General features: G+C 42.1%; 1 protein-coding gene across 3 annotated transcripts in view; it reads left to right on the forward strand.

Moving 5' to 3' along the window:
- Positions 1 to 22959, forward strand: part of LOC100868219 (lachesin) — a 267208-nt gene that overhangs the window by 3143 nt on the left and 241106 nt on the right. For all 3 annotated transcript variants that reach the window (XM_086911818.1, XM_086911819.1, XM_086911820.1), the window contains exon 2: positions 9155 to 9269. In XM_086911818.1, coding sequence (XP_086767944.1) covers positions 9155 to 9269 — 115 coding nt within the window. The remainder of the gene's footprint in view (positions 1 to 9154; positions 9270 to 22959) is intronic.

Consider the following 22959-nt stretch of genomic DNA (forward strand, 5'->3'; position numbering starts at 1 on the left):
CCTCTCTCTCTTTTCGATGACTTCAAACGGTTTCTCGAGTGTGCTCGAGCCGAAGTGCTCTTACAGTTACAAAGATATACGTTGCCGATCGGAAAAATGTAGCCGCGCTATTCCCCTCGTTGCGACACCGTGCAAGCTTAAACCGTTAAAGAACGAACGGTGGAGAGAGAGAGAGAGAGAGAGAGAGAGAGAGAGAGAGAGAGAGAGAGGCTCGGCCGATGCACATTTTTACGTTACAAAGAATGATTATATTTCCCAACGGGGGGATATAACCCCTCCTCGTGACGCGAACGAGATAGCGTCGTGGTGCAATCATCGGGAAAACGTTTCACGCCTACCGGGGAAATAAAGAGATTTCGGTCGAATTCTTATGCGAGTCCGAGATAAAGGAGGGATCGATAGACGAGGGAATAGGCGATGGGGGAACCAGTGAAAACTCCACGTAGATATCTCTCTTTTTCTTCTTTTTTTCCCTCTCTGTCTCTCTCTTTATTCGGTGATTCAGAGCGACAGAGAGAGAAAAAGAGAATGAACGTATTTTAAAACGATTTAAAAAAAAAGAGAGAAAAAAAAAGAAGGGACATATCTTTGATTTTGAGGATGCAATGAAAACTCTTTGTTGATATTTTTCTCGTTTTCTTCTCGATTCAGGGTGAGAAAGATAGATTTAGGCACGAATGAATGTTATTTTGATTTAAGAAGAAAAAAGAAATTGAAAAGAAATTGAAAGGACATCTCTGATTTGGTGGGTGCAATGAAAAAATAATCCGTAAATATCTTTCCTTTTCTTCTCGTTTATGCGCGATTCAGGGTAACAAAGACAGAGGTCACGAATATCTTGATTTAAAAATAGGAATAGGAACAAAAGGAAAAGAAAAAAATTGAGAAAGCGAGGGAGGGACATTTCTTTGATTTCATCCATCAGATTTTTTTTAAGAATACACGAAGCCGCCATGCCGGTAAGCAACTTTCCTCGTTAAGAAACGTTGATGTGAATAAGCCCATTCTTCGACTCGCCGAATTCCAAAGAAAGTGCTCGGCAAAGAGTCTCTCATCATCTCTCCTCTTTTTTCTCCTCCTCTTCTCCTTTTCTTATCCTCCCTCCTCGCTTTTTCTCCTCCATTTTCCTCGACATCGCACGTCACTCCCCGTTTTTGTTGCTTCGATATCGGTAGTTAAGAACTTTTGATATTAAATAAATATACTGTTTCTCGATTATTTCTATCGTTATCAAAGTTGTTGGATAATGCTTGCTTATATAATCGCTGTATAAATCCCATTATCATTTTAACGATAATTTTAAGTTTGCTTTAATTTTAAATAGAGGAAAATTAGATAAAACGTATCGTTATTGTCTTAATAATACTTATAAATTAAATAATCATCAAAGGATCATACCGCTTTTAGGCTTATTTATTTTTTATGACGTATTTATTTCCTTAATTTTTATCCACGATCAAGAGAGAAACTATCAACGCGATAATTTCATTAGACATTATTTTACTTTTGTTCGCAATTCTATTACCATTTTAATTTTAAAATTTCATACCACATTTATTCAAATGTCAAGCAACGAATTAATTATTTCAGGGACTCGAGTATCGTGTCACAATACGTTCATTTTGACCTTAAAAAAATTATTATTTTCTGTTATTTTACATTTCACTCTTTTTCTTTTAAGAAACCTTTTTATAAACAAAGAGAAACGAAAAGGAACATCCCGATACAATTTCAAAAGGTAAAAATAAAAAAATTCCAGAAAAACATTCATCTTATATGTATCTATATATATATATATCTTTCTTACTTAAAAAACAGTTCGTCTTTTAGTTGGTTCAGTTTCCAACTATTTCTATCTCCAAGCAAAAAAGTTAGAAATACCTATTTCGAGTTGACTATTATCCTCCTCCTCCCTCTTTCCTCCCGCTGATTTATCGGGGAGGAAGAGGAACTTGTTAATTCGAAACGGGCATGTTTCGCCCGAGGTCTAATGGCGATTTTATTTTTACGGGAATGCACGGTAGAATGTCGCGCACGCACGTGGAACAGGCGCATTAAGCAGGTGCGGACTACGATGTTCCGTATTCGGCCGACTGGTATATACGCGGCGGGATCGCGTGTCGGCAATTATCCAAGACACAAAACGATACCGTGAAACGCACGCCACGCCGCTTTTCGACCTGCTCACTTCCGGTATGTAATTACGAGCATTTTGTCGTCGCAATCGCGCCACCCTCGTGTTTGCCTTCGCGATTTGACGCCGAGTTTTGCGGCAAATTCACGCCCCGTTGCTGCATTCGCCCGACCAATGCGGCTATCGCCGATTAATTATGCGCCCTTTCGCCCCTCGTAACTAGAAATTTATTATCGCTCCCATCGTATTCGATCCATCGTTGCTTCGCGATCGTCCGACAGGGGATCCAGGGGAGTTGTTTGCAACTTTGGAAAGCTTAAGATTTTACGAGGTTCAAGATCGACTCGAAGAGAGGCATTATTTATAGCAGCGAGGAGTTTTAGAAATTTTATTTTTTTCACCGCTAAAGTTTGCGCGAATACTTCTTTGGGGAATTATTTCGTTTAATATCGGAAAACGAAGACTTTTTATTCCACAGTTTTTGTTCATCACGTAGGATAAATTCATGTGTTGATAATTCAGTTAGGAAATTTTCAAATTTGATTTTTTAAGAACGAAACTTTGAACGAATAAATTTTATATTTCGATTACAAGCGGAGACCTTGGATTCTGGCACCGTATGATCGAAGGTATATACGTTTCCTTCGATTTTTAAAATTCCACTTTTCGCATTTAATGTGATATTGTATGAAATTAAAGTAGAAGAAAGAAGAACGAAAGAAAGAAAATAAGGAATGGGAGGAAGAAAAATGTTCGAAAGGATAGGTAAGTTTGAAACTTTGTCGTTAGAAGAGCTTTTCGTGCGAATTAACGAGACTAATACGTTTAACGTTGGAAATCGTTAGGGAACTCGAATTTCGTCCGCGGATTTATTTCTCTTCTCCTCGTTCTATCCCCGTGTTTCGAGCAATCTCTGACCGACCGACGTTCAAAAGAAAGCGCACAGACTTTTTCTCGCGTTTCGTACTTCCAATCTTCACTCGATATCGTCTTTTGCTCTCCGCTCTGTCGTTGACGATCGTAGCGGAATAGCAGGGAGAGGAGTAGAGTCACGGGCCGTGTCATCTTGCCTGACCCAAATAGGAAAATTGCTGGACAGTGAAGCACAAAGTTGGCCGACGAAATGTCAGGCGATTCGAATAATCGTCATTTCTATTTCCTCTTCTCCCTCTAGTTTTCCATTTCTCTCGACTTTTTTTTTACTTTGCTCCACGATCGCGACATATGCAAAAAAAAAAAAGAAAGAAAGAAAAAAAAAAGAGATGTTCTCGTTCCGATAGTCGATTCATCGACGAAATCGAGGACATGATTCGATATAAAGTATTCGTAGGTAATATTTTTTAATCAAGATCGTTTTACGAAATACGGTATAACTTTCTTTATATTTCACGGCATATCTAACGCGATCCAAATTTTATAGCAGTATTCATACGATGTATATCATTCTTTAATAATTCTTCGATAATATAGAGAGGAAGTTTAATTTAGCCGTAATTAATTTAACGTATCAACGAGATTTTATTGATATTTGAGAGTGGAAAAATTTCAGATTTTCGCGTGGTGAATTGGAATCTGATGTAAAAAATTGCATATCATATTAGATTTAGGAGATAAATAGATAAAAAAAACTACATCGTATAATACTAATTTTCTTCTCTGTAAAATCCAATTCGATTTGTCACGATATGATATTTTTGTCGAAATATGTAATTTTAAAATTATTCCAGAAACTGAGTAATCTAAATAATTATTAAAAAACATAATGTGTCGAAATATGTATGTTGTCGAAATATATAAATCTGTTGTGAAATATAATATAATCGAATTCGTATGATATAAAGTATAATTTCTGCTTATTATGATTTTTCGTTCGGTTAAGTTTGTATGAATATTTTACGAAATATTTGTTGTAAAAAAATGTATAATAACGTAATATCAATCTTTGTTTCATTTATTTTTCATCAAAAACACAATTTATTTGGCGATAGTTGGAATAAATAGAAACTCATCTACAGTTTAAATGATCGGAATCGGAGAAAATTATTTAATGGAGAAATGGGGAAGAATTGATTAGAAACGAATCTTTTTAATTTCGTTTCCATGTTATGTTTCCTGTCGTTAATAATTCATATCGGCTTTATTTTTTACCATACCGTTTCCAATTCGAAAGATCGTTTGTTTTCGTTCGTTTCACGATTCTATTTCAATTTCATTTCATAAATCAATTTTTAACCGAATCTATCCTCTTTCTCCATAAATAAAAACCGACGATTTTAACCAAATTTCAAAGAATAATAAAAGGAAAAAATAGGAAAAAAAAAAAAAAAACGAAACGAAACGACATACAAACGAAATTCATTCAATAATGTCATTTATTCTTCGCATTATACGCGATAACGGATCGGAGCGAAGCTTTTCTACTCGGTGTACCTCGCGTGACGATAAAAATAACATCGCTGATAAAAGAGAAGGAAAGAAAGAAAAGGAGGAGCGGTCGACCATCGACGTGATTTCCACGCTACGATCGCGACGGATATTTTTTCCATTGGCTTCGTTCACCGCGATCACCGCAGCACGGGCCTCTCTCGGTTATTTATAATAAATTCCACGTTCCTTCCTTCGCGATCCATTGATATTCCATTCCATACCTGTACACCGCACTCCACTTTCGACTAAATTAACCCTCCCCCCTCCCTCTAACCCCTCCCCCATCATCAATCTCCGCGCTAATCCCATAAGCATTATCGGCGGCGGACCTCCCTCCGACTCGATCGCTCGATCGATCTCGAATCATTTCTACTGGAACCGCGAGATTTGCCAAATCTGTTTCATCCGCCCACCAACAGCGGGTTAATTCAAATTCATACGCGAGCGCAATCTGGGGTGGGTGGTGGACGCAATCTCTTTAATGAACTAACGCCCGGCGCAAAAATAGAGCGAACCGATTCTAAACCGGTCGCAGCAGATTAAACGATTATTTTCGACGACGCCCTCGTGGGGGCCAAAAAACAAAACGGGGCCAAAAGCTCGTTGGGAGAGAATGGTTTACGACTTTTGGCGGGGGATACGGAAGCGCTGCGGGCCGAGAAAGGGGGGGAGGTAGGTGGAGGCGCAGAGAGTGGACGACAGGAGGCAGCGATGGCCGAGTTGCGAGGACCGATTTCCGGGATTTGGCTGACGTTTAATGAACGCTGGCAGACGTTTTGATTTACAGGACGGTTTGATTTCCGCGCGGGGCACAATAACCGCCAATTTGTAAATCGGCTCGTAAATCTGGGCGAGGAGAACGGGTGAGCGAAGCGGCTGGGTATATCGTTGGAGACCGATGCGAGCCGACGTATCGCCGCTCGCCCGCCGCCCGCCTAACGCCCATTTGTCCCAATTGGATTAAACAATCGGCGCCGTTAAAAGGTATCGTTGTTTCGCGTATTACCGGTAAACACATCCGTAAAAAAACGAGTATACGGCTCGTTGGTAGATGGTTGGTAAAAATGGAATTGTGAACGTACGTGTTTTCTTTTCGATGTATATCGATTTTCTTCGCGATATACTCCTTTTTCGCGGATACTTTACTGTACTGTCGCGTGTACAGGGAGATTGAACGAATTCGCGAAAGATTTATTTAAATATAAATTTGATGAAATTGGCGGGGGGATGGGTGGAATTATAAATTTAAATTTTGAATCGAGAAAAGTTTTTCGTTTGTTATGAAAAAATACGTGATAAAATAAAGAAATATTTATTTAAATAAATCTGTGCAATCTGTGTGCTCCGTAGACAGGCTACGAGGGATTGTGTCGAGACTTGAAATTAGAATTTTGTATCCTCTCTGCATTCCTTCAATTTCGTTAAATTCACGAAAATATTTCGTACATGCCGTATAGATATATCGACGAGATTTTTCTCTCGATATTATCGTTTTGGTTACGTCGATAGAGAAGAAAAATGTTCAAATGAAGATGGATGAATAAAACATACATTAAAATTAAATTTGTTTTTTTAAATTAACTCGTATATTTTTTAATGCATTAGCAAATGTCGATACTGCTCGACGTTTCTCTCGCGAAGAGGTATTAACCCATTTACGTCGAAAAGTTATTAAGAAATATTTTAGTTCGAATTTCGTAAAATTCATCGTATAAAAGGCAAAAGAGAGAAACAGGCGAGAACAGAGGAGTACAATTACTGTCGCGCGGTAAGTTTTACAAATTTAAAGTTAAAATATTCACTAAGCTAATAACGTTTTTTTGCGATAAATTCCTTAGTTGTTCTTCGTGCAGGGAACGTGACGTAATTCGTATATCGAAAAATATAATACGATTCCATGTTAAAAAACAAGTGTCACGTCGGATCATATCCATAATCCCTCCCGTGGAATCGTTCAATTTTTATTTCAATTCGTTCTAAATGCATCCAACGTAATTATCTCGAGAATCTCCAGAAAGAAAATTATTATAAAGGGACGAAAGAAAATTATATAATATTTTGAACGAAGCAAACGTAATTATCTTAACGAGTAAAAATTTGTTTTTTCACGCTTCTCTCTCCTCCACACTTACGATGGATCGATCGTACGAGAAAGATCGAGAGAATCGATCAGAGATCGCGCATCCCCTATTTCTAGAAGTTTGTTTAAACTCGTTACTCGGGCGCGACAACAGGAAAGTTTCGCGAGGCGCGGCGACGGAACGAAAGGTTAAGGGATAAGCGCCGAAGGCCATGTGTAACTTGCCGTTTCACACTTAGGCGAGCCTCTGTCACCAGGTGGAAAGGAAACAAGGGGACGGGGAGAGGGGAGGAGGGAAAAATGCAACGGGCCACGATAGCGTGAGCGAGCGAGAACGGGCGTCATGTCGTTAACCGAGTTTACTAATTATGGGTCGAGCGCGATAGCTCCGAGTTGCCCTCGGTAATTTCAACGCCGTGGATGTGTAAAAGCGTGATGTAATAACAAGAGAGCCGCTTTGCCGAAGTACCCGTGTGATATTGCTCTAAAAATCTCCGTTAATTAACTCGTAAAACTTGTAATAACGCCAACGAATCAAGTTACACGATTACGACCCTTAACGTTCGAGTGGCCAGTCGGAAGGGGGAGGGGGAGGGAGGGAGGCCTTTTCGGCCCGGCTTTCAACCGGCTAGGAAAAAAAATCACGATGACAATGTTAACCCACGTGGTGGGTGAAACGTGAAATTTTTTTTTTTTTTTTATAATCCACTTTATATATACTCTCCGTCCGGATATACCGCGAGACTTCTCGAAAATGTTACACCGATCGAAATTATTCGAGATCTCGTTTCGTTTGAAATGGAATGTAGAACGTGTTATTATTATTATGCGTTGAATATATCGTGAGAAAAACGAGACAAAAAGGAAGGGGGAGGGGGTGGAAAGAAGGAAAAAGAAAAAAAAAAGAAAAGGAAAAGGGAGAATGGAAAATTATCCGGAGATAGAGTTCCTTTATTATAGAGATATTCGGTAATATATTTTGCACGAGACACCGTGAATCGATTTCACGCCTACAGATCACCGATGAGCAAAACGTTTTTGCCCGGCGAATACAGCTGAAGCTGCACTCTTCCAACTTTCCCTGAAGCGAGCTCGATTAAAGCAGCTGTCTGCTAGAGAAATCGCAAGAATCTTAAACGCAATACGTGTTATTTCTCTATAATTTTATTTTGTTCCCCCCTTTCTACCCCCTCCTCTCTCCCTTATTCTTCGTCTTTCCCCTATTCTTTCCCTTTCCCTGTATCGCTCGCGGCTGCGCGATGAGGAATCGCGTATAATAACTAATTAGCGAAATACGCGAGATCTCAAAGCGAACGATAAAATAAATTGAGCCGACATTCGTGTTACTTTAATCATTAGCTCGAAATATCGGTCTCTCGGGTCATGAGAGGGAACGTTTCGCATCAGCGCAAGTCGCGTGTGCTCGCATCAGCGAAAAACTGCACCGTGGGATTTAATTTGGTGAGAGCTTTATATATATATGATATTTTTGTACATTTAATCGAATTTAAATTTAAATTTATTTTCAGATTACCCGCGAATACGTGTATCTATTTAGCCCACTAAAACCCATTTTATTTCGTCGTTCGCGATATCAATGTTCGCCCCGTGACTCGCGAATTAAATGAAGCGATAAAAGAAAAAAAAAAATATCTTCGACTCTCGATACACTTTTGCTAATTCATAATATGGAGAGGGGGGGGGGGAGGAGACAACCTCCTCTATCTCTTTCATCAATCTCGATATTCATCCTTTCTTTCTCCGAATGCTACAGGTCGAATCACACTTCGAAACCGCGTTCCTTTCAATTCTCTTTTCCTCCTCCTCCCTCCCCACCCGACGGAAAAATGTTGGCATCTTTCCTCTATATTTTCTCTCCCTTCTCCCCCTTCCCCCTTTCTTTCTTTCTTTTCATTTCTTTTCATCTTGTTCATCGAGCCATCTCAGAGATTGATTTCTCGTATCCCGTCCGTCGTAGACGTCGTGTAGTGGATAGGCTGTGCACGCGGATATAGTCTCGTAGTCTCTATCTTCTCGAGTGGTTGTACATATATTACAGCCCAATAAACCTGATTAACATTGGGTGTTCGTTAATTACAGCATCCCTCTATTAGACCGACTTAGCCATGCGTTAATGATTTCACGGCCTCGTGGATTTCCGACGTATCGACGAATCAACGATACGGTGCATCGCAATATGCATTTGGATGTGCATCCTAGACTAGATGGATGCGTATTTACATATCCCTGTCGTGCTCGCCGCGTATACCCTGGATATCGAGTCTTCAATGATAGACCCTGGCTTATTTATTAATTACCGCCGATCCTTTTCATCCCCGACCTATCGATCGATGAATCGGTTCGTTCGACTTTTCCTCGCCTCTCTCCTCTCCATGAGTTTAGAATTCATATAGAATAAAAAATGTTAAGTGTACTCCCCCTTCTCTCTCTCTCTCTCTCTCTGTCTATGATTTATCGCGATGTTTTACATTTCTACTCGTCTGTGTTCGCAGATAACTGCGACTTCGAGGTGCAAGTGGTGGAACAGAGGTAAAATGGCGGACAATCAGAGAAGAAGACGGTATCTGACCATCAGTATACTTCACATCATTACCATCATGTGCCAAGGTAACCTCTTTTCTTTCTTTCTTTTTTTTTTTTTTTTTTATCATCTTCGTTCCCGTAAAGTTTATGAAAAGAATGGCGTCCACGAGTCACAATCGTGTGACAATCGTAATTTACAACACGATAACGTAATGCAATAATAAGTTCGAAGCGTAGTAGGAATCTATTTTAATTTTTGCGAAAGAAAAGTGATCGTAACGCGGTCCCTGGATTTATAACAGGCAGCTACGCTAATGGAACTCGCGTAATTATAAAGGCAACTACTAGAATGCTCCGTTCTCTATAAATAATTACGCTCGGTGAAACAATGTTGGTTTATATCGGGCAAATTAGTATTATATCTCGATTAGATTCATACCGCGAAAAATTCACGGGGAATTTGGGATCCCGACACTTGAACGGAGCTCTCTGGTGCCACATTCGCGTGTATTCTTGGAAATGCGCTCAAAAAAAAAAAAAAAAAAAAGAAAAAAAAACGATTAGCGTTAACCAACCGTGTTTAGAAAAAGCGTGTTTGGTAATTTAATTCCATTAAGGGGACGATAATTTGAACGAATAAAATTCGCAAAAATTATTCGCAGCCAAGTTCTCGTGGTTTCGTGCTCGGTAACGATGGTGATTACATAAGGAAACGTATATGTGTATATATATATATATATAATTTTTGGCTCTTGGGTGCCGTTTCTCTTGGGGGGGGAGGGTACATACCGCGTTATATCGTATCATATGGGTAGGGTATACATAAGTACGTAAGTACGTATGTACCTACGTAACGCGTTGCTACTAATTGCTGCACGCAGACTTGGCGCTTCACTCTGAATATACCGATAATTGTCCCGCTTCTACATATTATCTGCAGACGATGGAACGAATTCGTCTTATCGTTCGTTTCAGTTTAACTATTCAGCCGGTCGGTCGTTAAATGTAAAGCAGTTTAAATATCCCGTTTGAAAAACGAGATATTCATTGCGGCCTGCATCTACATGCGAAATTTCGTCGATCATAAATTGAGGCGCGTTCCACGATGATTGTACATCGTGTAAATGGAAAAGATCGATAGGAAGCAAAAAATATTTTACCATAAATATTTTTGGAAAAAAAACCTTTGAGAGAGTCGATGTTCGAGAGATCAAGATAGATAGAAATTTGTTGGTAAAAATTATTAGATCAAACTAGCAAGCAGGTTTAAGTTGGCGTTAAATGAAACGATTTCTTCTATTTCTCTCTTAAATAATAAATAATCAACATTATTACGTAACTATATAAAATATATAACATCCTAGAATATTATCATAACTCATCCGATTTTTCTTCTAATGTAATTTCTTCCTTAATCTTATCCCTTTGATTCGTCCCGCGTTAAAATTGTTAGAAAAGATGATTAATCAGGTTCGTTTCGAAAAGAAAGAAGATCGCTTCGAGCGACGCGTTCGAAGTTTCGACAGTTTCGCGGACACTCGACGAGCAGGAAATCGATGCTCTTTGTGAATGATTTAGTTGCTCTAGTTAGGGGAGCTTTCGTCGACAGGGTGGATCGCGTTCAATAATACGGTAAGAACGGCATAAATTTCAGCGAGGGAGAGAAGATTGCCACGCGAGTATATAACTCGACGAATAAGTATAAGTTATCGGTAAACGCTGATAAAACATATTACGCGTTAGTGTTGGTGACGTTAATCAATTTTCCATTGAACGTGCAATCTCTCGGTGGTATCGGGGCTCTTTCAATGGGGCCGAAAGCCGATGCAAAGAGGTCTTAAGATCACGAAGACGGCCAACCAGGGGTGGTCGGGTACTCGTAATTATTGCTAAATAAGAAGGTGGTTCACTTCCCTTCGCCACCACCCCGTTCAACAAGATATATTAAGGCGTCGTGAGATAAATTCCGGCTTCGCTTCGCTCGCTATTTTCCAAGTTTTAATAAACGATTTAGTGCACTGGCCACGAACGACCACCATTCTTTGGCCTCTACTCGCCCCTGAAAACTGTTAATAGATATTCTTAGAGTTAAGCAATTTTAAACTCCATCTTCCCTATTGTTTTCTCTCCTTCTCTCCCGACCGATTCATATATCTTGGAATATATTTTTCGAATATGTTCCAAGGAAAAGTTTTACGCTTTAGACCACTCTGAACGGAATCCCTTAAAATTACACACACCACCATTTCCTCGACTCGGGGTTGTTTTTTAATTTTTTATAACTATATATCGTTTGCCATTCGGCTAAGAGAGGAAGGTTAACAAAAAAAAAAAAGAAGAAATGCTATTTTTCAATCGAATCGAAACAGCGCTTTGTATACCGACCAATTTATCCAGTAGCTCGAGTTTGCTTTGGATAACATGGAAAACATTCGAAGTTTGTCTGATCCTTTCGATGTTAAACGTTTTTCACGCCTATTTTCACCAATTTTACACGGAAATAAAAAAAAAAAGACATAACATTTTCTAACAAAATTTCTCGAACACGCGAGGATAAAACACCCGATATCAAGTGGAACGTTCGATTCGACAATAATTCGTGATATTTCCGAAAGGAAAAGTGGGGAGAAACGGCAATCTCTAAATATACACAGGATTGTCGTAAAATTCATTCGAGATCCATCTCCAACGCCGAATTAGTTATTTTAGTAATTACTTGGCGACACTAACTACTTCCTTTGCAAGGAGATGCATCGATGCGGAAAATGCCTCGTACGACGGTATTTCGAAGAAGAGGCGGGTGAATCGATAGCTACCCCGTGGCACAGTAATTTCGGATCGCTTTGAGGCACTAATTTAAATACATATTAATACAACGCGTATGCAACATCCGTCGGCAAGGCGCACGGAGACACGGCCGGGCCGTGTAGCCAAGCAATCGGTGCAGCTACATGCATCGTGTTCCCGGACTTTGTACGGAGCGGGTACTGCACCGACTTGCGTGCTTGCCAACCAATCAGCGTGGCCGGCTATGCATACGAACGAACTCGTCCGAACGGGAGAAACCTAAACCTGGACAAATTCGAGTGAATCGTGGTCGGTTCGTTTGGCCGCCGCCAAACGGATCTCGTGGTTATTGTCGCTTTTGTCCATCGATTCTGTCGCGAGCGTCTCTGGCAAAGTGTTCCCCTTAGACGTACGCGATGCAGATTCGACAACGTCGAATTCTTGAGACACGTAACGAAGTTTCGAAACAACAACCGTTTACTGGTTATCCTCTCCTGATCAAATTTCATCGATGTTTTTTTCAAAGTTTCAAACAAGGGGACGAAATTTATTTCGTGTCGTTCGATGGAATACTGCGCCGGAACTTATTTCACCGAATCTCCAGTTCAAACAGAAAATCTCGCAGGGTGTAATGAGCAGGTTTGAACCACAGGAGTGGATATATATATATAAAGCTACGGTGAAGGTTGAAAATGCATTCTGAAATTCGAGAATGTTTGCCTTTCCAATGAATCTGCGAAATACCGCGTAGAGTCATTAGTCGTCGCAATACGGCGGTTCATTCGATTCGAAGCGATCATCAAAGGCGAGAAAGAGTGAAAATTTTGGGTCAGTTTAGAAATAGAAATGGATAGGTTATTTTTTTTTTTTTTTTTTAGATATTGTCGAGATAAAAGAAGGAGGGAAAAAGAGAAAGAGGAATTTCATGTACGAAATAAGAGAAGGCCGTGCTTACCGTGCTTTTCTTCCGTCGTTCCGGCGAATGGAAAAACTTCTGGTATTCCCCTGGTCGACGGCAAGATCGTAGATTCTTGATGTAACCTTTGTACCAAAGAATAGCGACGAGCAAGAGGGGAAAGGAGAGGAAAAGGTGGAAATCCTTTGGAAAAAGTGCCTTACCTGGTTGCTGCTCGGTCGGCGCCATTCCGTGGCGCGTCGAAAAACTTTCTTTTCTCGGAGTCCGCCATGGCAGCCCATGGTTTTTTTTCTTTTTTTTACCCCTCGCGCGTTGAGGGTAAATGCAAAGATATATTTAAGATGTTATCTCTGGCGGAGGGAGCACGCGGTTCATATTCAAAGTTTAAGACATTAAATGTACATTAGCGGCGTTAGACTGGCGTACCCGCTACTTAACTCGAACACGTGCACGCCTTCTTTCGTATCAAATTGAGCTGTTCTTTTCTTTCTCGCCCAATCTCTTCCTTTTATTAGTCGGCTCTAGTCGGTTTCTCTGGTCTAGGTACGGAGGAACGACGTTGTTACGATTTCGCGGCCATCGAGTTGAGCGCGATTCGATCAGATTTCGTGAGCAAATCTGGCGAGTCATAAAGCGTCGTTGTTCTCGCAACGGGAACGTTAATTTAACCAGCAATGAGTGGAAGAGAAAAAAGTGATCGAATCTACTACTGAACTTAATTACTGAACTTTTTTCAAAAATATATACACGCATATGTTTCTAAATTGAATCAAATTATAATATAGTTTGTCTTTTTTTTTTTTTGAAAATTAATAATTCTTCACAGATACGGGAAAAAATTGTTATTTCTTTGCAACGAGTATACTTATACGCATTACACAATTACAACGATACGTAATTGGGATCGTACGAGTCATTGGATATACTCTAAAATTAGACGCAAGCCGATTTATTCTCGTGTATTTACCGCTGCGATCGAAATGGGTTAGACTCGCAATAGGAAAATATCATAGGAGTCGTCGAAGCGCGAAGTAGTCGGCGAAAGTTTGCAAATGTATAAAAAGCGGGCTCGAATCTACGAGGCTGTTTTTACGACGACGCCGCTTCAATAAACCCTGGACTGAATTCGATACACTTGGCGTGCATTATCCCGCGTGGAGAGAAGCGTAGTCCACCGATGCGGAAAATATAAAGTGATTTCTACCGAGAGTTTGACGGGGGAGTATAAATGGCTATGCAAAAAAAAAAAAAAAGAAAAAAAAAGAAAAAAAAAGAAAAAAAATCGCTTTGAAAACCATGAGCGCGAATGAACGCCATTGACTGTTGAGCACACTCGGGTGAAAGAAGCCACTCGTTAGAATAGCCGCTTTACGTGTCCGTTTATCGTGCACGACACGTGATCGTGCTTGATTTACAATGCAACGCGTCTCTCCTCGTCGCAATTTTGTTTACTCTCGATTAATCTTTTTTCTCCTTTCTTTCTTTCTTTCTTTCTTTCTTTCTTGTTTACGCGACTCTCATTTTTTTTTTTTTTTAATCAAATTCACGAAGGCGAAAAATATTATTCGAACTCTCGTTCAAATTGTATCACCACGATACAATGAACAAGACGGGTATTTCGACGTGTCCCATTTCGTGAATTTTGGAAATATTTAACGGGGGCGAAAAAAACGACAAAATAGGAAGCGGTCGGATCGTTGTTTTTCTCTTTCTCTCTCTCTCTCTCTCTCTCTACGATTCGTGAAATTTTCGACGATTATTCGACGGATCGCGATAACACGAGCGCGCGCGCGTAATTGACGCAGGAGCATCGCGACAACGTTGTTCGTTTCCATTCCACGAAGCCGTACAAAAGACGAAAGCAGACACGACAGTTGCAAGGGTTGAAACGAGAAGGGCCAGCTAAAGTTTCTTTACACGTACTGGGAGGACTGTTCTTTCGACGACTGCACATGCCGCGTTAACGAACGAATATCTTTTTAGCGCGAGTGGTAAAAGTCTAGAGGGAAGAAGTGGGATACATCGCGAGAAGAAAAAGAAAAGGAAAAAGAAAGAAACGGAAATCCCTCGTAGCATTTCTCCCTCGAGGTAAAGCTCTCGATAACCGGCGCAACACCGATCGAAAAGAAATCATAATGCTTTCCTCGGGATAAAGTTAAATAGCAGTTTGGCAAGCTTTCGATAAAGCTTTCAACAGTCTCTTTAAGATGCTCGTTTTCTCCATTGATTTCCCAGACAGACAGATGGAATTACGAAGACGTATAGCGCGGATCGGGACGACGAAATAATTCCTCCGCTCGTGGTCCTCGTGGAAACACCGACTCTCTCTTCCACGCTTATCGCCGGCCGGCAAAGTTAATTCTTCTCGAGGAAGAAGTTGGCCAAGGAGGGGAAACGTTCGAAACTGGGTTAAAACCATTAGCCAACGGGTATGAGATCAAAATACGTTTAACGGTTTACTAGAAGTCGTAGACGATAATTGCTTTCCCGGAGCGTTAGCCACGCGCGACGCGGGATTCGAGCTTAAGGCGATAAGAGACCGCAACTTTTATCTTTTCGCGAAACATGCCGATCGATTAATCGGATCGCGATATCGTTGCAGTTCAGGGGGAGCGAGACCACCACGTTATTGAATTGTTGCACGCGCGTTCGTTCACACGTACGACGCCGTACACCTGGGAAACGAGATCTGCGAAACCGTGTGCAAACGCTGAATGTATATAAATATATAATTAGTTATTTAAATAGTCAAGTCACTCGATTTCGTTAGAATAATAAGATTTTTGATCTCACGTTCTATTATCTCTTTCGAGATATTTTTCAGCAATCGAAGGAACGTGAAACGCGTCGAATGAAAGTAAGGATATACAAATTCATCGGAATAATTCAAGCTATTCGATGCGTGGAAATTGAAAATAGGACGCGAAGATGCGACATACCGAAATCTGCAGTTTCGTCCTCCTCCTCCTCCTCCTCAAAGTTGGAAACTCTATTTTCGCGATACGAAACCGTTGAATAATTTACGAAACGGTAAATTCCTCGTCAATGTCGATGAGCCGCCGCTTTTCCCCGCAAATTTCCCGTCGAATTTTCGTTTCATCGGTGTCACCACGGGGATATCACCTCGCCGCCAATCATCCTGCTACTCGATATTTATACAGAAACGACACGATTCTCGATCGAGTTCGAAAAAAACACCCTACTTTGAGAAGTTGCTCTTCTCTTCACTCTCCCTCAAGATTTCCACACCCCCGCACGTCGATTCCGGCCCGTTAATATTTCATTATCTTCGCGACCCGCCGCTATTTCCAACGTTTTCAACGTTGGAGCCAGCAGGCAGTTTCGATGTTGTTGCGACGCAGTTGCTCGCCACCGCTCGTCCAAATATATTTTTGGAGGTAGGACGAGTTAGGGGCAGGACGATACATGTGTGGAATCACATATGCGAATAGACAGACATGCATGCCTCACATGAAATAGTAAGTTCTAGGCAGCATTCGAGGCGCGTGTCTCGAGGAGCGAGGAGGAGGGGGGACGTCTTTGCAAACTCGATTCGATGAGAGAGCAACGCTGCCTTCTCGCGGCCCGTTTAATGGCATTTCCGTGTGCTCCTTCTCCAAAAGAGAAATATTAAATTTCAGCACCGAAGAAATTCGTGTATCCGTGGTATTCTTAGAGGCGGATGCACCGCCGTTCGCTGCCCCACTTTTAAAAGATCCGATATAACCGGCAGTGACAGACCTCCTCTTTAACCCCACCAGGGACTTACGTGTCGTTCCGATTATCTCTTCAAATCTGTCCCCTCGCTCGCGATCGATCACGTTTTGCGAATTTTGCGAAACGTCGCTCAAGGACGTTTTTTAAACTTTGATACCCACCCTCTCTATCGCCGCCGAAAGAATCGAATTAATCTCTTTCCGCAACAGTCTCGACTCGCGGGAGCAGGATAATATTTGAAACGAATCGATAGCTGTGTTTGATCGTGTTATACTCGATCACAATGATCGGTGGAAAAATAATTAATTATACAAGCTTGGTTAAAATTCCAATTATTTGTAACGACACAGGGTCATTTTCTTTCTTACTTCGCCAAAGTTAGGACATGATTCACTTGGTTGTGAGAGTACCACGCGTTACACAGGTGATTCAGAACTTACATTACAAGTTTCTAAGCCGAAAACGACTTCGTCGACATCGTTTTAAACAGCAGATAACATACGTTCAAACGTTATCGCGCGTATTCTTGGAACTCGACTCTCTTAAGCGTCTGAACCGAGCGTTCGAGTGACGAGCGAACGCGATAAAAATTTAAATATAACACTTCCCCCGTGCTCGGGGACATTCATCGCCGCTATCGCGAGCGCAAATATATTCGCGGAAGACACGACGGCCGGCCTCGAAACGTCGTATCTCGAGCGGGCGATCGGCGAGCGAATAGCAAAAATTACCTTCGCCGTACTCCGACAACGCGGCTACGCACGTTCGTGCTCGTTCAATCTCGTGCCGTACGAATACACAGTTTGCGACACCTGTGCCCATCCACATCCGTAATACCACCGTTTTTAAAACCTTTATCATATACCCATTCGTCTTTTTTCCGCTTCGTTTCTTTTTTCGAATTTCGATCGGTTCGAATGTGAGAAGAAATAATATTACGTTACGTTATTGGAAGAAGTAGTTTCATTTATCTCGAATAATTTTGCGAATAATCTTTTTTTCTTTTTTTTGTTAAATCTTGGTAATTTCATTTAGAATTCCGTGGCTCTTCCGTATTTAACGAATCCGTGTTCTGTTTGCGGACCGACGATGCACGTGCCATCGAGACGTTCGTTGCCATTGAAATGCAGTTCGATCGCATTATCGGATTGCAGCCTTAAGTGCACAGATCTTAAGATTCAGTTCGACGACAGCTTCGACGTTTCGTACGATTGTATCACGGTCTAATAATGCAGTTTCGCGTATAAAGATATTAACGCGTTTATACTTGCATCGATTGGATAATAAAATACGCGGCGGAGAACGACGAGACGAAGGCAATCGTGGGATATTAATAAAAATATAATGGGCAAAATTTTATCTTGGAAAACGAAGTGGTGGGAAGATTGAAAGTTGGCCGCGGGTTCCGTGCGAGGAATCGTAAACCGGCTCGTTCGTTCCCCGTTATCGCCCCTTGTTACACGATTTTACAACTTCCGTATGCTTGCCAGCTGCTTCCTTAATACGCGAGCCGAGGAGCGAGGCGAAATCTGTAAAATTTTTATCTCGCGATGCACAAAGCCGGTTTTATGGACGACAATTACCGCACTGAGAAGTGGGTTATCTTTTGAGCGGTTTTACTCCTTCCCCGATTCTTCCGTTGAGAAACGGCAGCTGGCAAGGCTGTGGCTTAATTCTCCTTCTTTCGGCTATGCAAACCCTCCCGCTTCGCCACGGGTAAATATGTCCAAGTATCGGACGAAGCTCATCGCGGATACTTAACGATTTTTAATCGTAGGATGAGCGAATCGTGGGATGAATTTATAAAATTATTTCCCAACTTTTCATCCTTAATACCTCGCTCTTATATACACGAAGAGATCGTACAATTTAAAAAGTCATAAAAGTTGGTACGTGTTTTGTTCGTTTGCAAAACGTTTCGAAATTTTTGTAAAATATGTATGTATGTATGTGTACCGTTGGAATCGATATCATCTCCTTTCGAATTCTTCGGTCAAGGGTTGCCACACCACAGTTATCAGCGATTGCTCGAGATGACGAGTGGCAGAAGGTGGCTTAATGCCCGCTCTAATTTCGTCTTTTCGAACCTCCTTCCGAGGTTGAAATGCAATATCGCCTCGTGACGGAGGAAACGCGAGGTATTCGACATTTCCAAACTATTTCCAAGACGGATTTCTTCCTCCCTCCCTTCCCCAACGGAAACCGTTTGAAAATCAAACCGTCTGTGACTTTCGTTCCGTCTGCTAACGATCGATCGATCCTTTCCACCCTTAATTAATACCTCGAGTTCGATTTTTCCCATCGACCTTAAAATTACTCGATAATTGATCCCTCCGAGCCCGAGTCGAGTCGAGTCGAGTTCGCGTCGTTGGCCAGTCCCCCATTTTCGGTTCAGAAATTTCTATTTCGAAACGGAAATTCCAGATTCTGCGCCATAGAATTTCGCCAAAGCAACGTTCGGAGGACGAAAAAAAAAAAAAAAGACGAAACGACGAAAAAAAAAAGAAAGAAAGGGAAAAAAAAAGGATCGATAGTTTTTGTAGAATCTTGGAACGTCGGAGGAGCGAGCGTTGCCGCCCAATTAGTCCACGTATACTCGCACACTTGTTTCCGAGGAATGAAAAGCGCGAGCGTATTCAAAGATTGGAAGCGGTGAAAGGCAACCGAGCGGATATAACGTTATCCATTTCGAGCGGTTCGTCGACCCCTGGTCGCGCTCGTCATTTTGCAGTGATAAATTACGGCCACGGGATTGCAAAAGGTCGAAGAGGGAAAGTGCAGGGAACGTTGCACTTTGGATATGGGTCAAGAGCTCGTGGTTGGTACCGGTTGGTCCAACAGGAACAAAATGTTTAATTGCGTCCTAGACGCTATTTTCTCTTCCTTTCTCCTCATTTCTCTCTCGCTTCCTGTGTCATCGTCTCGTTACGTCGTATCATCTTCCGCGAAAGGTATTCTCCTATCTATATTCTCTTGCTCGCTTTTGGCCGTCGACCGAGAATCCCGTCGTTTGTTCCGACGGAAAGGATTGAATCGGGCTGGGTTTTCTCCGGTAATTATTCCCGGTGAAATTAGTGCCGTAACTACGGTTTCGCGGCCATTCCGTAGGCGGTGGAGAAGGGAGAAGGAGAAAGAGGAAAGAGAGACGATGACGGGCGGCCAACTTTGCCTCGTCAAATTTTCCGTAACAACTTTTCCATGGTGATTAAGTGGAACAACCGCGATGCCTGCGTTTCGAGTGGCTTTCGACACTGGAAAGGGAGGGAGGGAGGGAGGGGTCTCTGGTTTTAAAGGGGGCCGACCGAGGCAAATTATTTTTCGCCCGAGGAGAATGGCGAGCAACGCAATACCCATGGCACGAGCTTGAAATCGGACTTTAGGGATGCGCCGCATTGCGGTGATCCAGTTAACGGGAGAATTTTAATCGAACACCACGGGTTACTTGAACGTAGTGACGTAGTAATTTACGACGAACGTGTTGCGTAGAAGTAGTCGAGATCTCTTGAAAAATGTTGGCGAAACGGGCGAATCAATTGTATCCGTTCGAAAGAAACCCTCCCTCCCCATTTTTCTCCTATTATACGCAAAATTGAAATTTGCTGTAACTTAATATTTATAACTGGTTGAAAAGCGATGAAGCGATGAGGAAAAAATGGAAGAAGTCATCTCGGTCGAGCGCGCGACCGTTTCCAGTTTCCAGAAAGTTATCATTTTTTCGAATTCATAAAGCGAATCAAAGCAAAACTCGTTTTATCGTTTTGCCGTTCCACTTCTCCCCGGGCGATAATTATTTACATTGATTACTCGCAATTATTTTAGTTCGTTCCCCGTCAAATTTCCACCGTGCAATTAGTTAATAATTAAAGTCTCCAAACGTATTACTTTCCACGGCGATGCTCTCGACACGCTCGGTTTCATTATAACTCGTTATTCCGCGGCGAAACGTTCTCGTTAAAAAAGAAAAAAAAAAAAAATATCTAACAAAAAAAAAAGCAAAGCAAAAAAAAAAAAAAAGGAAAAAAAAGAAACGCGGAATTGTGTTTCGCTTACGGTCGATGGACGCGTTAAAAACCGGACAGCGTTAATGCGTTGGCCGCGTGCATCGCGCCGCCGCCGCTCCATCCATTGAAATCGGTCGAACAGTCGGGGAGTGGCAAGCCTCTGGAGGGTGGAAGATGGCCGATGACACGGTTATTAAAAATGTAGCGGCACGGATCGATGATATCATCCCACGTTTCTCCCTCCCTCTACGTTATATTTATATATTTCAATGAAGCGATAATCGTGATGAAATTCATTGAATCGACGCGGCGCGAAATTGTACGAGTCTGTCACTCGAGACACCTCCCCTCCTCCTCCCCGCGCGAAAGCCCGGGGAATCACAAGCGTTGCGGAAACGATCCGATACGCGGCGCGTATCTCGCCTCCATTATTGTAACTGCAATTGCACGCGCTCGTTTCGACGCCTCGCAGTTTCGCGCCTCTCTCGTTGAACATTTTCAGAAGAAGAAGGGTGGTGAATGGCCATCCCGTCTAGAACACTCCACGCTGGTCCACCTCCATATTCTCTCTCTCTCTCTCTCTCTCTCTCTCTCTCTCTACTTCATCCGATAACACGCAAGGATGGATCGGTTTTTTGCTCGTGGAACAATTCTATCCTGGCTATTATCCACCGTTCGCCGCCGTCCTTTCTTCCTCCGTTTCCTTTCTCCACCCCTATCTTTTTCCCCAAGAACCTCTCCTCCACCTGTCGGTCCCCATTCCCGTGTCCATATTTCCGGCGTCGCGCAAAAACTATAATTGCATAAAGGATGTGCCCGGCCTCTCCGCTCCTCGCGTGCCGTGGAGCCGGGCCAACCGGCGCGCACCCATTTCCATATATCTTCTCATTGATTCCCTTATGGAATCTAGCCAGTCGCGTGGACGATATTCAAAGATTTACTCCTTCGACTCGAGTTATCCGGATAGAGGGGAAGGAGCGGGCATTTATACACCCGGTATCTTTGGTAGTGGAACCGATGTTCCTTGTTTTATAAGGATCGAAGCGATTTCTCGTGGAATGATTAACAAAATACGGTGGAGAACGGAGAGAGTAAAATTGTCATGCGTCCACAGTTTTGGTTTATTTCGTTATTTTCATTAACATATCCTGTACGGATAGAAAATGTTTAAATTACGAAAATATCGATCTTTAATCGATCTCCTTCCAGTTAAAAAGAAATAGCAGAAAGGATCTCTTTATTCGAAAAATTCGACTGGAACAACATTTCGAAGTGGGGTTTATTCGATTAAACATCGCGTATCGTGCTCGTCTGGTCGAACGTGGAGGTTGGCGCGTGGACCGACTTCTCGAAAACGATTAATGCAAAGTAGCTCATCGTGTCAGTTAGCATAAACGGTAAAGGCGGGACGGCGTATCGCTGCACGAAGGGTGGTGGTGGTCCGGTTAAGCCGGCTTAGTGTCGAATACCGAGGCGCACCGTTTCGCTCGATGCGCGCCCGCAATTTGTAAGCGGTAACGACGCGCCCTTTGTGCACCGTTAATACCGTATACGATTCTTTGACCACTTTGTATATACGGAGAAGTAGTCGAGCTTTAAACGAGCTTTTTTTTTTTGCACGCGATTGTTCCACGACGACGCCCGAAAACCTCCCCTTTGCGAGGGGGAGACGAGCTGTGCGCGGAGGCAAACGGAAATGAAAGCGGAAATCAAATTTATTCGAGAAAGTGACCTGGGCCTTTGCGCTTGTCACCGTTTCGTTTCCGCTCTTTTCTTTTCTTTCCTTTTTTCTTTTTTTTTTTTTGTTTATAAAACGATTAGTTTAGTAAACAAAAAACGGACCGTGAAATTTAAACGACTCGCTCATCACCCCCTTCGTCGCGCGGGGCGGTCACATCGTGTTCAACCTGTTGACTTTTCTTCTCCATTCGCCTTCGCCTCGTTAAAATCGAATCGTGCGTAGCTCGATCTCAGACGCGCGAAGGGGCCGTGAATCGAATCGTTGCTGCAGCTGCGTGTACGAAAAATTGGCGACTTCGATAGAAATTGTGCCGAACCGACTACTACAGGCTATTGCTATACGCTTTCAGAGAACAGATGACTTTCGCATGACAGTTATTGGAGGGGAGGGGGGCGGCCGACGAGAGAGGCTACTACAGGATTTAATAATGCGGGACGATCAATCTTGCCACTAAGTGCGTCATACGAAGAAAGATTTACGAAAACAAATAACTGTTACGCGTTTCTTCGTGAAATTGTGGAAACAGGAATCTACAATTCGATTCGGAAGGATTCGTGCGCGATCGATTCGAAGTCGAGTGAAACGAAGTGAAGTTAAAAAAAAAAAAGGAAA

This window comes from Apis florea, unplaced genomic scaffold (assembly GCF_048593485.1).
Source record: "Apis florea isolate Af1SG1 unplaced genomic scaffold, ASM4859348v1 contig_3367_pilon, whole genome shotgun sequence".
Taxonomy (NCBI): Eukaryota; Metazoa; Arthropoda; class Insecta; order Hymenoptera; family Apidae; genus Apis; species Apis florea.